Raw genomic sequence first — 16,547 nt, forward strand, 5'->3', positions numbered from 1 at the left:
AGGGAGGAAAGAAATACAGGAAGACCTCTGTATCTGTAAAACTCATATCTGCAATTTCACGCACTTGTGCCCAAGGAAAAATTCTCTCTCTAGGAATTTTTTAGGTCCTTCAGGCAATTCTATGATATACTTCCCCATGATACCTTTCTCTAAGTATCTCTAGGTCCTCGAACAGAGGACCTAGACCAGACATACTGGGACTGGAAGCCACGTAATTTAATGGTGTTCAGTCATATCTGCAGTTTTCGGTAACCAGAATTACTCCAAGAACTAATCCTGGACAGATACGGAGGTCTTACAATAACGGTTTATCGGTTATCTGAAATATTTCTATATTCTGAGTCTCCAAATCTAAAAGTGGCAGTTATAAAAGAAAATATTAAAGAGGGATAAAAGGAAGAAATGTATTTTGAGATAAGGGTAAGGCTTATTTTACATTTATTGGTTACATGTATATCCCAGCTTTCCTCTAATGATCTCAATGTGATATACATGACTCTCCTTCCCCCTGTTGTATCCCCACAACAGCCCTGTTAAGTAGGTCTGGATAAGGAGGAATGATTAGCCCAAAGTCACCCAGTGAGTTTTCTGGTTCTATGGATCTTCCAAAATTCCAGTCTGGTGCTTAAAACTACTGGCATGAGTAATTTTTTCCACATTGCAAAAAGGAATTGAAATTGATTAGTTTTCGAACACACTGGTAAGTAATGAAAACAAACTTTAATTTAAAATTTCAGCACGGATCTGGTCTCCTCAGTCCATTCTGTGTGTGTCACTGGAGAAGTTTCACATTTAAACACAGAGAATTGCTGTCATCATATCTAGTTTAGGGAATGGGGTTATGCATGACCTATGGAGCTGTGGAGAACTCAACTGAGCTGTGCTCTCTGAGGACAGATGAATCTCTTCTTGTGTAGTACACCCCAATTGATTGTCCCATCTAGCCTAAGGAGTTCCAGAAAACTTGAAAGCTTGCTTTTTGGTTGATCCTCATAAAAGACTTGCTCAAATGTAGGTTTTGACTTTGACTCATGCTACAGCACTGCTCTTTTTGCATGTTTAGGACACACAAGGCAGCCTGGCATGGTGTTAAACTACGAGGAAACCATTCACCAAACCAAGACTGTCAAGACTGGCGATCAGCATCCAGCTTCTCAGAAGGCTTTGCTTCACCTCCAGCTGCAGGCAAGTTCCTCACAAAGGACAAATGGAGCTGCTCGGCTTCCCTGATTGTTCTGTGCGTGGAAAATACCTTCTGATATGTGCATGGATGGAGAAGACAGCACCAGATGGACAAAGGACACTGGAAGGATATCTGTGGTGCAAACTGAATAGAAGAGAAACCATGCACTAAGACTGTCAAGTGGAATAATCTGATACTCATCTCTCCACACCATCTTGGAAAAAGAAGTTTATGAAGTGAGCTAGTTGTGTGTTGTCTGAACCACAGCTACTTTCCTGCTGTGTAGAAGTGGCACCTCATAGAGGCCTCAGGCCAGGTGTAAAATGGTGCTATTTACCTCTTTGGCGTCAGCACATAGGTAGATCTCTTGTAAAAAGATGCAAACATTTACATGTGTATGGATGTATATGCATCTTTTTCTTTGTATGGCAAAAGGGAGTAAAAGAAATAGCAGGTGCAGAAATATCAATGGGATGTTACTGTAAGTTTCTATAGAATGAAAACCCACCTCTAACAGGGAAATGGTGTCATCTAAATTGCTGGCATGTACTCTTTTTGAAATCTCACGGGTATTAACCACTACATCCTCTAGAGGCAAACCTATTGCACTCGAAATGTAACCTGCATCACAAACATCTATGGTATATCCTGAATTCTTTTGCTAAGGTCCATAGAAGAAAATTATACAGTTTGTTCATTTCGCAGACTGTTTTTGTATGGGTAGAACTACACTGTTACGTATATTTCATCCATAGATTCTTTCCCCCAACTCTTATATTAGGACATGCAGCAATGAATAACTTCAGTTGGGTAGCCAGGGATGTATTTACAATTCCTTATAATGTTTCAGCCTTCCCCACACTGTTATTTCCCAGGAGGATTAAAAGATACAGTACCCTGGTGGAAAGCCTTTCTGAAGGATTTTTAATAGATGGGTGACTTTTCAGATAATGTATTAAATTGAATTTTCCCTTCATTATATAAGTATGAGGGGACAGCTGTGGAGAAAATCATTTGGCCATGGCTTATTCCTTGCCAATGCTATCTTAACACACAAATTTAACTACATAACATGTTTGGTGCAAGCCAGTATTTTTTTTCTCCATGGCCATAATAGACATATTTAAACAATAGCATCCATGTCTGCAAAGAAGGCTTAAAATGGCCTGAAATGTGAATGTTCTTTTCTGTGAAGATCACATCGCTGATGTTGATTGAGGCTGCTGATTCTAATGCTGTTTATATGTGATGGTTGTAATCATCAATAACTGCCCACGACAACATATTATGGGATTATTTGTCCCAGCACAGTCCTCATCTTTTTCAGCTTAGATCTGTCCAGTGTCAGTTCAAGGCATGATGCTTTCTGAGGCAGAGCTACACATTGTTTTCCTCTTCCTCATCAGCAATTTGCTGTCAAGGCAAGAAATATCAAAAATGCTTCTCCATCTCTATGCTCTTTTATGATACTCCAAATCAGCTGCCTTCTATTGCAAGGACAGGCTTACACTCATTTGTGGGACTCTTGTCATTGGAAAATGGGTCAAACTATATGAAAGGCTGGGTTGCTCTGAGTTCTCTGGACTGTATGGCCATGTTCCAGAAGCATTCTCTCTTGAGGTTTCATTCACATCTATGGTGGGCATCCTCAGAGGTTGTGAGGTCTGTTAGAAACTAGGCAAGTGGGGTTTATATATCTGTGGAAAGTCCAGGTTGGGAGAAAGAACTCTTGTCTGTTTGAGGCAAGTGTGAATGCTGCAAGGCCATTAAATGCTAATCAAGCTGACCATTTGCAACATTCACACTTGCCTCAAACAGACAAGATGTTCAAAGATCTGGAAGCTAAGACCTATGAGGATGCCTGCCATAGATGTGGGCAAAATGTCAGGAGAGAATGCTTCTGGAACATACAGCCTAGAAAACCCTCAGCAACCCAATGATTCCAGCTATGAAAGCCTTCGAACCCTGGCCTCCCAGTGTTCCAGTCCAATAGTCAAACCAGTATTCCATTCTGGCTCTCACATAGGTCTCATTGACATCAGTGCACTAAGGTAGTTTTTATGACTAACTTAACAAGTCATTTTTTTCCATTGATGAATAACTTAAGCTGGTAACTAAACTTACAATATCCATCATTCCATCATAGTCATTAATTCTGAGTCTTAAGTCTTTTGCATAAAAGAAAGCTATAAATGGAAAAATGATCAACCTTGACCTAAATGTGTTTATCAGTGCCTTGCGATTAAACAACGTTACGTCATGCATAACTCTTTTCTCATTAACTGTAATTCTTAAGAAATGTTTTGGTTAACATGTCTGTTGTAGAATGTTGTAGTTTGATAACATTTGAAGTAAAACCATTTGTTCTGTATCAATCTCCTCCAGGCCTTCTCTGAAGTTAAGTTGGGTTATTTAGTTATGTACAGTACATGTTATTAAGCATTATTTCTAAGCAATCACCCTCTAGGTGGATTCCCCATGGGATGCTATGGCAACTCCAGAACCACCAGAGACATTTATTACAGACTAGTATATATATCTGGCATTGCCCAGACTGGACTGCCGACCTGATGGTTGGGTTGCTGACCCAAAGATTGCCAGTTCGAACTGCGAGACGAGGTGAGCTCCCATCTATCAGCTCTAGCTTGTGGGGACATGAGAGAAGCATTCCAGCAGGATGGTAACACGTCCGGGCATCCCCTGGGCAATGTCTGTAGATGGCCAACTCTCTCACACCAGAAGCGACTTGCAGTATGTTCTCAAGTCGCTTCTGACACAATAAAAATGTCCAGGTTAAGCATTTTGCATGCTATTTATTAGAAACCAGTGTATGTAGCTGGTGTCGCCCAGGTTAATTATTGTATGGGTAGAGTATAACCCACATCATTCCCTGTGAACACTGCAAATATTTTCAGTTGGTCATGATGGAGATGTGTGCCAGGTTTGGTCCAGATCTATCATAGGTGGGATTCACATAGCTCTCCAGATGTGGATGGACTACAACTCCCACCATCCTCTATCTATCCCCAAACCACCTCAGTTGTTTTAGTGTAAGCTGGATCTTGATGGATATGTGTTCCAGGTTTGGTACCAACCCTTCAAACCATGTAGGAGCCTTTGTGGATCAAATATACACATACATAAACTTTGACATATATATGTAGATATTCATTGTTTGCTTTTCAATTTTATGAATGGCCGCATGAGAAAATACATACCCATATAATCGGTTCCCTGATAAAAACTTACAGAAAATGGGCTACAACTCCTGTTAGCCCCAGATAAGCTGGACTGCAACGTGTTGTTCATCTCCTAACAGGTCAGAAATCTCAGCCTTCTTTTTGGGTTGCAACTCACATCATTCTCAGCCTGCCTAGCAAAGGATTAAAGCTGTTGGGAGATGCAGCCTGGGAAGTATGTGTCTGACTCTTTAGGAGGAGAGCTATACGCTGTCCTGGATAGGATTCATACAGATGTAGATAGACTACAAATCCCATCATCCTTTACCACAGCCCCTAATCCCAACAGTATTTTAAGTTGGGTCATTAAGTTGGCACATATACCAAGTTTGGCTCAGATCCATTGTCGGTAGGTTTCACACAGCTCCCGAGATGTGGCTGGACTACAACTTCCATCATCCTTTATCAATCCTTCCAAGTCTTGCCAGTATTTTTTGTTGTATGTATGTTTATTTATATGTATATTTGAACCACAAAAGCTCCTATGTGTCTTGATGGATCTGAACCAAACTTGGAATACATTATGAGCATGTGTTTCAAGTTTGGTCCAGATCCATCAAGACAAGCAGCAGCCTTTGTTGTTCAAACACACATATAAATAAACACACATACACAAATACATTGACATTTACATATATAGAGACCTGTTAAGGTCTTTTGAGATCACACTGAAATATCCATAAATATAAAGTTATATCCAATGCAGAAATGTACCTGGGCCTTTCAGTAATGCCATCACTTGTAGTCATTTGCCTTTGTTTTACTATAACACCAAAAATATTTAATACTACCTTGGGGACCCGGCAGTGCCCGGTTTATTAAAAGAAGGCATTTTTTGTTTTGGGATATTAGGTAATATCACTGAAGTTTGGTCCAAATTCGTCATTGGCTGGGTTCAGTGCTCTCTGGATAAGGATGAACTACAACTTCCAGATCTGAGGTCAATCACCCCCAAACCAGGCCTGTATACACAGTTGACCATGTAGGATCTATGTTTAAAGTTTGGTCCAGATCTGATGTCAGCTGCATTCAGTGCTTTCTGGATGCAGATGAACTACAACTCCCAAAATCAAGATCCATTCCCACTAACCTTGCAGTATGTTCAGTTGGTCACGGGGCTTCTCTGTGCCCAGTGTGGTCACAGTCCATTGCCAGTGGGGGTCACAGTTTCTCTGGATGTCGATGAACTATAACTCTCAAAATCAAGATCCATTTCCATTAACCCCTGCAGTATGTTCAGTTGGTTATGGGGCTTCTCTGTGCCCAGTTTGGTCCCAGTCCATTGTCAGTGGGTGTCACAGTATCAGTGAAGGTACTGCAAGTCCAATTATCCACGGCAAGTTTGGTCCCGATCCATTGTTGATTGGGTTAATAGTACTCTCAGGATGTAAGTCAAATAGGTAAGGTAAAGGTTTTCCCCTGACACTAAGTCTAGTCGTGCCTGATTCTGGGGGTTGCTGCTTATTTCCATTTCTAAGCCAAAGAGCTGGCATTGTCCATAGACACCTCCTAGTTCATATAGCCAGCATGACTGCATGGAGTGTTGTTTCTTCCCGCAGAAGCGGTACCTACTGATCTACTCACATTTGTATTTTTTCGAACTGCTAAGTTGGCAGAAGCTGGGGCTAATAGCGGGAGCTCACTCCGCTCCCCGGATTTGAACTGCCGACCTTTCAGTCAGCAAGTTCAGCAGCTCAGCTGTTTAATTTGCCACGCTACCAGGGTCAGGTACAACTCTTATAAATCATGGTGAATTCTCCTCAAAACTCTTGTTCAGTTAACTGTGTGCCATAGGAAAGGGTAGGAAAGGGTTAAGGTAGAGACAGTGGGCAGGGTCATGCAAATTGAGGAACCTTGGGATGTCCATTCTGGAGGACAAACAGAACATCTAGGATGAAATTGTCCTTGCATGAAAGCCTTCGCTTGGGTGGGGGTAGGTGCTGGCTATAATCTGCAAATGTGAGTAGATCAATAGGTACTGCTCCAGCAGACGGGCAACGTCGGCTTAGAAATGGAGATGAGCACCAACCCCCAGAGTCGGATGCGACTAGACTTAATGTCAGGGGAAAAGCTTTCCTTTACTATAGATAGATAGATGTAGTCTGCCCTGCACATTTGCTGGGGTTAGGGGAGCAGACCTGGGATTTGTAGTTTGCTGAGGCAGGGTTTGCAAGGAGTTGCAGAGAAGGCTCAAGATCTTGCAAAACTACTACTCCCAGAACTTCATAGCATTGACCCTGGGCAGTTAAAGCGGTGGCATTCATTCTACACAGGAAAGGAACTTTTGAAAATACTTCAAGTGCTCGGCACCATCTTCATTGGCCTACGAATATGCCCATCAAAACAATCTCTTTCCCTACTGGCCAAACTCGTCGCTAGGCGTGTTTACCAACCTCCGGTATAAAAGATAAGTTGAATGGAAGAAAGAGTTCTTTTTGAACATTCCAGCTTTGTCTCTCATTGGTCGGTTAAACATTCGACACACCTCCCAACTCAGACTTCTCGTTGGCGATTGGTCCGTTTAGAGCGAGCTTCGTGCTGATTGGTCGAGCCTCGTTTGAGCGGGAGGAGGCGATGCTTTCGAACCAGTTTACGAAGACTTCTCCACAGCCGCCTTTGTCTGGCCTCTTCTTCCGTTAGCCGGGCTAAAGGGGGAAAGGCGGTTTGTCGCAGCCTTGCTTTTGAGGGTTCTCGACGGTGGAAGGTTGCGGGCGCTGCATTGTTTACCTCCTTGCCGCCATTTCGGCTCCCTCACCCAGGTCTCCGTCCCTAAACTGCGTTCCCGCCATTCCCTCACTCCCTCCGCTATGGATCTCGACGAATCCTTTTCCCCGCTCAAGGTGAGTCCCAGTTACCACTTCTACTCACCCCCATTCACTTCCAATTCGTTATTCTTCCCCATCAAAGTATATATTTTTTTTACCTCAGAACCATTCCACTTCAACTTCTAGTCGATGCCTCCACGATCCCACTTTTGGTGTAACTTTTTACCTCAGAATACTTTTAGGGCCCTTAGGGATTTTATTCATCTGTCTGAGGGCCTTTCCACACAGAATATCAAGGCAGAAAACCCCACATTTTCTGCTTTGAACTGAAATATATGGCAGCGTGGACTCAGATAACCTAGTTCAAAGCAGATAATGTGGGATTTTCTGTTGTGGTAATCTGGGTTAGATGGCTGTGTGGAAGGGGCCTTAGTCGGCCTTAAAATAGGCCGGATTTGATTCATACTTTGATGAGGACATGTTTATCCTGCAGCCTGACTTGAGTGGAAACTCCCAACACAGTCTTCATGTGCTGCTGTGAACTTTCTGGGCTGTATGGCCATGTAGCAGAAGCATTCTCTCCTGACGTTTCGCCCACATTTATGGCAGGCACCCTCAGAGGTTGTGAGGTCTGTTGAAAACTAGGTCAGTGAACTTTATCCGTGAAAGGTCCAGCTTGGGAGAAAGAACTCTTGTCTGTTGGAGGCTAGTGTGAATGTTGCAATTAATCACCTTGATTAGCATTGAAAAGCCTTGCAGCTTCAAAGCCTGGCTGATTCCTGTCTGGGGGGGAAACCTTTGTTGGGAGATGCTAGCTGGCCCTGATTGTTTCCTGTCTTGAATTCCCATTTTCATCATGTTGTTCTTTATTTATTATCCTGATTTTAGAGTTTTTAAATGCAGATTTTGTTCATTTTCATGGTTTCCTCCTTTCTGTTGAAATTGTCCACATGCTTGAGGATTTCAGTGGCCTTTCTGTGTAGTCTGACATGGTGGTTGACTTCTCTGGTTGAGCTAGTTTGCAGTTCCTTTCATGTTCCTTGTTATGGTACTGTTCCATTATCCAGGTTTTGCTGACTGCCTATCCATATAAGGTAAAGATTTTCCCCCAGACATGAAGTCTAGTCATGTTCGACTGGGGGTTGGTGCTCATCTCTATTTCTAAGCCAAAGAGCTGGCATTGTCCGTAGACACCTCCAAGATCATGACCACATGGAGCACCATTACCTTCCAGCCTGAGTGGTACCTATTGATCTACTCACATTTTCATGTTTTCAAACTGCTAGATTGGCAGAAGCTGGGGTTAACCAAAGGAGCTTACCCTGTTCCCCAGATTCGAACCGCTGACCTTTCAGTCAGCAAGTTCAGTAATTCAGCGCTTTAACCTACTGCACCACTGGAGGGCTCACTTATCCATATACACATTTTAAAAATACTGCTGGGCCTCCATATCTGTTTGATTTTGTATCCACAGATTTCACCATCCACAGTTTCAAAATGTTTTTTAATCCCCAAAAGTAAGCATTTATTTTGCCATTTTTATAAAGAGCATCATTTTGCTATTCCACTGCATATGGCATAAAAAGCATATGGGTATGTTTTGGATCACTTCCCAAATGTGTATATTTCAGCGTTAGCTAGAATTTTTTAGGGAAGGTCCTAAACATTTTAGGCAATGCCAAGGCATCTTGTATGTTGGGTTGTTGTATGCCTTTCGGGCTGTGTGGCCATGTTCCAGAAGTATTCTCTCCTGACGTTTCGCCCACATCTATGGCAGGCATCCTCAGAGGTCCATACCTCACAACCTCTGAGGATGCCTGCCATAGATGTGGGCGAAACGTCAGGAGAGAATACTTCTGGAACATGGCCACACAGCCCGAAAGACATACAACAACCCTGTGATCCCGGCCATGAAAGCCTTCGACAACACATCTTGTATGTTACCCTATATGACAATCAGAAGTATATTACCTCAAAATCTAGAGGTCCTTCTTTGCGGGTTTTCATCTGTAGGTCAGCACTGTCCCTTTTCTCTTCATTTTCTATTCTTTCATTCAAATAGTTAAATGCTGTGCAGGTTTCTATTTTCATTCCATTACAGTCTTTTCTTGGCGTCACCCATTCAGTTAGCTTTCCCTTGCATAATGTTTCAAAATTATATTTTTATTTTGCTTCTTTTCAGACGGTGGATGTAAACCCGAAAGTTGATAAGATCAAGAATGAGGACAGCAAAAAGAGGCTGTCTGTTGAACGAATCTACCAGAAGAAAACCCAACTGGAGCATATACTGCTCCGACCTGATACGTATATCGGCTCTGTAGAACAAGTCACCCAGGTAAAAAAAAAGCTTTTGCTGGGGAGAGACAAAATGTGTTACTCTAAAACCAGAAGAAGCTTTTCTATATTGTTCAGCTTATAAAAATTGTTCTAATATCACACCAAAGAACTTGATTGTGCTGTTTATATTTTGGGTCCTGAGCATGTGGTCTCTATGTAATCCTGTCTGTAGACCATAAATGTGACATTTCCTGCTGAGTCCAATCTATGGACATGGTAAACAGGAAAACAGTGTGCCTGGTTCTTTATGCCCACTTGAGTGAGTGACATAAGAAGAGGAAACTTGTCTGGGTTTTTTCTCTTGAAACATTTGTTGCACTATACTTGCCTGTTCCTCTCTCCAAAGCCTATAGTTACTGGATGAGCTAATATGGCAAATCGTTTTGTAGAAAAGTTATTGTTTCATTAGGCAGATACTATAGTTTACATTCTGTATCTATCCTGCAACTGTTTCTTTGACTTTCATCTTTTCCTTCTTTCTCCATTCTAAATTCCTTTGCAGTACTGAAAACTATAATTGCCATGAAATCACTTTATAAACAAACAGTGTTAAGTAAATATGTTTTTTAATATTGTGGAAATTTTTGAACAATATTTTTTAAATTATCTTTTCAGCAAATGTGGGTGTTTGATGAAGAAATAGGACTGAACTGCAGGGATGTCACCTTTGTACCTGGCTTGTATAAAATTTTTGATGAAATCCTAGGTATGTTGAAAATGCTGTCAATAAATTAAATGTATGACACGGTGATCATGGCCCTGTCTTTTATTATCAGTTGGTTAGTGGGATCAAGTCCAGAGGGATTGTAATTTATGTTCAGGGTAGCTTGACAAGCCTGAAATTATTTGAATGCATGTTGCAAGTCGCTTCTCATAACATACATTCAAATACCAAGATTAGAGTTATTTGAATGCATTGCCTTTTTTAAAAAAAACTTTCTGTTTTCCAAATACATTATGACTTGTAGCCTCGATTCACTTCTGACACGATAAATAAAATAATTTGAATGTATTACTTGTCTAACAAAAATATTAACTGTAGTTAACTAATGGGGTTAAAAAGAGTGATTTCCATTGCCAAGCCAGAATTAATTGATAGTACTGACCTCTTGCCAAGTAAACCCCATGAAAGGATTGCTTGCCATAAGCCGTCTTGAGTCCCCCATGGGGTGAAAAATCCAGGGTATAAATGAAGTAAATAAATAAGTCAGAAATGACTTGGAGACACAGAAGATAAACTAGCTTCTCACTAACTGTATTCTTTCTCCACTAGTCAATGCTGCTGATAACAAGCAAAGGGATAAGAAAATGTCTTGTATCAAAATTACTATTGACCCGTAAGTCCTCTTTGAGTTTTCTTCTAGTATGTCTTAGCTTCATCAAGCAGGGGATGGAGTGAAATCTGCAATTCAATAGGATGAATATGAAGGTGTGCACATGCTTGAGACCTTGGAATTGGTCACCCATATTACTACAATTTTGCTTTCTGGGCACTGTCACTTGTAGTCAGAGAACTATTTCTAAAAGCACTTGAATTTGTGGGAACTCTTTGTAATACGAAATCAGGAAGCCATGATATAACCATAGCTTTGGGCCTGTTTGGTACTGCAGGCAGTCCCCAAGTTACAAATATCCGATTTACAAACAACTCATAGCTAAGAACGGAGGTGAGACATCAGGAAATCTTTCCCTAGGAAGAGAAATTTAATCCTAAAAGAGTTATGGGGGAAAGATGTCTTCACTGAAGCTCACAAGTCGTTTCCAAAACAAGCCATTTTAATCAAAATCTAATGATCACAGGGACAGAAAGTGTGGCAAAATCTCAAGAGGGACACAGACAGCAAAACAAACAGCACAGAAGTGTTTACCCTTCCCTGTATTTCTTTTAATGACAGAATTGCTTGCCTGTCATCTGTATCATAACATCATATTCAAAGGGAATCCAATCAGAACTCAGTTGGTAAATCTTTTATAGTAAAGTTTTTAGATTTGAGTTGCCGAGTCTCCTTTTGTTTATTTAACTAGCAGAAGTACCTGACTTCATACAAATTGTGTTCAGTATTTGTTGCTGCTGCTTTTTATCATCACTGCCATCATCATACATATGATACATTTCTGTACACAGCTCTTTATACGGCTTACAATGTATAGATATGACACATAAAGAAAAGGGGTGGTAACTGGGGAGTGCTTCAAAGATAGCCATGTAGCTATCAGTGGGGCACATTTTATGGCCATCTACTGAGTAGAATTATCACTTTTAGAACACTCAGCCCCCTTAGGAAGGAGATTGGTCATTCTGTGCCCAAAGTGGGAGGGCTACCTCACAGCTGAGAAGGAAGCCTTATATTCCTCAGACTACCCCCTGCTACTTTCTAGCACTGAATAAAAGCTATGTGATGATTATAAAGACCTGATATTTAGTAACAGAATATAGTGATGTAAGCTTCAAACAAATGAATAGTTTTAAATTGTTCTTAGAAAAGCACTTTTAAAGATATCCCTAGTATATGTTCTGGCCTTTGAATATCTGTGTTTCTTTGTCTTGAAGCTATGGCTCTGAATGTATGCCTTTTTAAAATATTGGTATAGTAATCCTAACAGAATCAGTATATTGTAGTGGTTTAAGCATTGGATTATGACTGGAGACCTGGGTTAAAATCCCTACTTGGCCATAAAACCCACTAGTGACATTGGACAAGTCACAGTCTCTCAGCCTCATAAGAAGACAATGGCAGACCTTCTGAACAAATGTTTGCCAAGGAAACCCCATGATGTGCTTATGTTAATGCCAAGGAAACCCCGTGATGTGCTTATGTTAAGTCGGCATAGACTGGAAACTACTTTAAACACACAAAAGAAAATGTTAATCATAAAGATATAAAATTAGGCAAAATTTAAGAAAGGACAGGGTGTTGTATAACCTTGTTAGACTTATTATCCATGTAGGAATATCTGCAAATCAATTTGCACATTAAAAGCAGTCATTTTGAAAATCTGTGTAAAAAAAAAAACCCTTAATCTTTATGTATAACTCTTGTAAATCATGGTGAATTATCACTCTATGTTGGATTTAAATTTTTAAGTTTTTTATCTTTATTGTTGTTAATCCCTCTTTGTTATTAATGTTTAACTATGAAAATGTAACTTAGTTATGTCATTGTTTAATGTTTGGTGCTGTCTTTATTATTATTTTGATGTGGATGTTGGGTATGTTTTGGGATTTGGGTGCTTTTGGTTAGTTCGTTCTTTATTTGCCGCAGCTTGTTGTAAACCGCCCTGAGTCCCCGTGAGGAGATAGGGTGGGATATAAAGTTTTATTATACTATTATTATTTAATTTCTTTATAGGGAGAATAACACGGTCTCTGTATGGAACAATGGAAAAGGGATTCCTGTTGTCGAGCATAAAGTAGAGAAAGTCTATGTGCCAGCTCTTATTTTTGGGCAGCTTTTGACTTCCAGCAACTATGACGATGATGAGAAAAAAGTCACAGGTTAGAGGAAATCTTATTAGAAATCATTAATTAGTCCAAAAATGACACTCAAGCTTGAGAATACATTTAAGAGGCCACCCCCTTTGACAATTCTCAGTTCTGTCTTTTCAGAAAATCCTCACTAGTTGGAGCTCAAGCTTCACAAGTTGAAGGTTGGCAAACTATGGGATGGAAATTACTACAAAGTCAGTACAGTACTTGATCCCATCAGACTTGCCCGTGTGCAGAGTTTCCATCCAAGGAATATCACTTGTTAAAATTGGCATAAAAGGCACATATTCAATCAAAAATCTACTTACTGATTACTTTTTCATAGTGTGCACTAGAGTGGATAATGTATAACACATTAAAAGTGACAGTTTAACATACATTCCCTAAATATTTCAACCCATGTTTAACTGTTCCTCTATTCCTGAAAACAGTGCAAGGAACAGGATTTGGGTGGAAAACCTATGATTTCTTGATACTGCAGCAACCATCTCACATGATGAGCTATGTTGGCTATGGTTTATCAGAGCTAAAGTCCAACAAGATCTATGGTTAAAGATTCTGACTCCTGAACTAAAGACAATGGGAGAGGAATCTGAGGAAAAGACACATTCTTGGTACTTCAAGAAAAAAAATGGGATATGGTAATTCCGTGTACTTCTGTTTTGTCATGTACAAAGTCTGAAAGTTGTTTGATTTGATTTGATTTCAAGCAAACTCAAATTCCTTTTTAAAGTTGTACACTTGTAGAATTAATTGCAGTAAACCCAAGAGAGTCTTTTTCTGCATAGTTATGCATGCAATTGGACTGTATACCTCCTAGATTTCACAGTGCTACTGTGTATTATTAATTTGATTCATTATTCATAATTCCAGGTGGTCGAAATGGTTATGGAGCAAAGCTGTGCAACATCTTCAGTACCAAATTTACAGTGGAAACTGCATGCAGAGAATATAAGAAGCGCTTTCAGCAGGTATAGGGAGCCTTGTTAGCCATTGATTCTGTCATTTTAAAATGTCCAAATGCCATGTATACTTTTGTAAAGTCAGCTTCTAAGTTTGCTGTATGTTTTCTCCAGGTCTAGACACCATCTGGTCTGTAGTTTTAACTGCTGGCCATGCACATCTTAAATACTGACTTATTAAATTAGAAGGTGACTGAGTTAGGAAAGTTGATCCAACCGTTTCTTCCCTAATTAGAAAATGTTTTCCCCAGCTAAATTTCTTGATTTGTTTTTCTTCCTCAGACTTGGAGTAATAATATGGGTAAAGCTGGGGAGATGAAATTGAAGTATTTTGATGGTGAGGACTTCACATGCATCACTTTCCAACCTGATCTGGCCAAATTTAAAATGACTACTTTGGACAAAGACATTGTGGCTCTAATGTCGCGCAGAGCTTATGATATTGCAGGAGCTTCCAATGGTGTCACAGTCTTTTTGAATGGAAACAAGCTACCTGTAAGTAAATGAAATTAATGTGTATACTGATGAATAGATGTGCTTTACTGTTTTTAAAAAATGGAAATTTAAGATTTATATAGATCAGTCGCTATTCTGGGAAATATTTACGAAAAAAGTAGGATTTCAGTATATGCCATTAACACCTGTTTAATTTGGACTGGTATAGAGTTCTAGATTGGGAGTAGGTGATGTGATACTTAAGACCATTTCCCAAGCTTCCATGACCTAGAACTCTTGTTAAAAGTATTCTGGTGAGTACAGTTTGTGAGCAAAGAGATAGTGGTTCAACTGATTGCTTAGATCGTTCTAAGAAAACACCAAACCCTTAACACTGATCTAGTAGTATGGTGGCATTCAGGTAATCTCTCTTAGCAGCAGGGTAATATGCAGGTAACAAACTCCTTCTGTCACCAGTTACGGTTCGCCACCTCCAATAGTCAGACTAATATTGGAAGCATTGTATAGCTGTCTAGACCTGCATTGCATTAATCCAATAATGAAACTGCATGGACAACAGTAGATAAGCTTACCTCTGTCCTTAAATGCCTTTGGCTTATATTACCATCAGAAAATAGTAGAAGAGACTCCCAGCCCTGAAGACATCTGTGTTTCAGTGATAGTGCTGAATTAAGGAGCGTACAAACACTCCTTCACAACACCATCCAGGATCCAGTGTCTGCTCCAGTTTTCAGGCATGGGGACCTCCATCTTTCCTGGTTCAAGGCTGAATTTGTTGGCACCCAGCAGCCCACTACTGCATCCAGAAATTCACACACTTACAGCCTCTCTGAATCAAGTATAACAGCTGGGTGCCATTAATGTACAGATAATGCCTCACTTCAAATCTAATGACTGCTCCGAGCAGTTTTATATACGTATCAAATAGCATTTAAGCCAAATAATACCCTGTAACCTAAATTCAAGGGGTGAATGAGGTGGTGTCTCATAATGTGGCAATCTATTGTTATTTGAAGAAGCATGCATTATAGCCAGTTTAAACCCTCTTCAACTGACATGTTACCTGCCCTGTCTCCTTTATAGGTCAGAGGATTCCGTAGCTATGTGGATTTATATATTAAAGACAAGGTGGATGAAACTGGCAATCTGTTGAAAATTATCCACGAAGAAGTTAACAGCAGATGGGAAGTTTGCTTAACAATGAGTGAAAAGGGCTTCCAGCAAGTTAGTTTTGTCAATAGCATTGCTACAACCAAGGTAATTGACTTGGACTTGTTTTTTTGAAAACTGCCCTCTTTTTTAATCTGTCTTGTTCAGTTATTTTAGCATTAAAGTGCAACTCTGCAGATCTCCCATTAAAGAAGTCATAATGAAATCATAGGGGTAAAGCAACTGGGGAAGAATTTAAATTGTGATAGATTGAATGTACAAGTTATTTAATTTAGATGACATTTTTAGTTAGTCTCACATTTGAGATAAAATTATCAAGATATCTTGTTGAATTCATGGAACCCAAAATACCATTTTAAAATGTGTCCAATGATTGTAAAAAGGGTAAAGGTAATGCAATGAGAACAAGAAATCTTCAGTCATTTTATTTTTGAATAATCAAGCTGTTCAGTGCATATTGCAGAAAGTACAAGTAACAAAATATACCATTGCTGTGTACCTTTCCCTTCTAAAAACACTACATAAATAAACCTTTAAAGATTAACAGTATAAATTATTAAGTACCATAAACTTTCTTAACACTAATGGCAAGATAGAAATATAAAACAAAGCCCTGTCTATTGTCACAAATATAATAATATAATAATAATTTTATTTTTGTACCCCACCACCAACTCCCCAGGGAGACTCAGGGCGGCTTACAAATACAAAACGAAAGTACAATAACATCAAGTACCAAATGACACGCAAATGAAAATTTAAAAGACATAAAATAAAATGACAACCATTAATAAAACACAAGTTAAAACACAACAATAAAATCATAAAAATGAACTGGGCAAAAGTGCACTAAGTGAGACTTGTAAACATGGTGGAAGTTAAAGTGCTATAAGATCAAGGGGGAGAACCTTAAAAAGGAGGTGAACCCTGAGGCTAGTGATAGTCTGT

General features: G+C 39.8%; 2 protein-coding genes across 5 annotated transcripts in view; both read left to right on the plus strand.

Annotated features, from left to right (window-relative positions):
• LOC103279243 (collagen alpha-1(XV) chain) overlaps positions 1-3,554 on the plus strand; it is a 36,012-nt gene extending 32,458 nt beyond the window's left edge. For all 4 annotated transcript variants that reach the window (XM_062957923.1, XM_062957921.1, XM_062957922.1 and 1 more), the window contains one exon: positions 1,064-3,554. In XM_062957923.1, the coding sequence (XP_062813993.1) occupies positions 1,064-1,259 (196 nt within the window). In that variant the 3' untranslated portion in view covers positions 1,260-3,554. The remainder of the gene's footprint in view (positions 1-1,063) is intronic.
• A 3,435-nt stretch (positions 3,555-6,989) lies between these two features.
• top2a (DNA topoisomerase II alpha) overlaps positions 6,990-16,547 on the plus strand; it is a 38,079-nt gene continuing 28,521 nt past the window's right edge. Inside the window, exons 1-8 of the mRNA XM_003222458.3 lie at positions 6,990-7,262; positions 9,370-9,522; positions 10,140-10,230; positions 10,798-10,861; positions 12,875-13,020; positions 13,885-13,982; positions 14,256-14,468; positions 15,513-15,686. Coding sequence (XP_003222506.3) covers positions 7,230-7,262; positions 9,370-9,522; positions 10,140-10,230; positions 10,798-10,861; positions 12,875-13,020; positions 13,885-13,982; positions 14,256-14,468; positions 15,513-15,686 — 972 coding nt within the window. The 5' untranslated portion in view covers positions 6,990-7,229. The remainder of the gene's footprint in view (positions 7,263-9,369; positions 9,523-10,139; positions 10,231-10,797; positions 10,862-12,874; positions 13,021-13,884; positions 13,983-14,255; positions 14,469-15,512; positions 15,687-16,547) is intronic.

The sequence above is a fragment of the Anolis carolinensis genome, chromosome 6 (assembly GCF_035594765.1).
Source record: "Anolis carolinensis isolate JA03-04 chromosome 6, rAnoCar3.1.pri, whole genome shotgun sequence".
NCBI classification, from domain to species: Eukaryota; Metazoa; Chordata; class Lepidosauria; order Squamata; family Dactyloidae; genus Anolis; species Anolis carolinensis.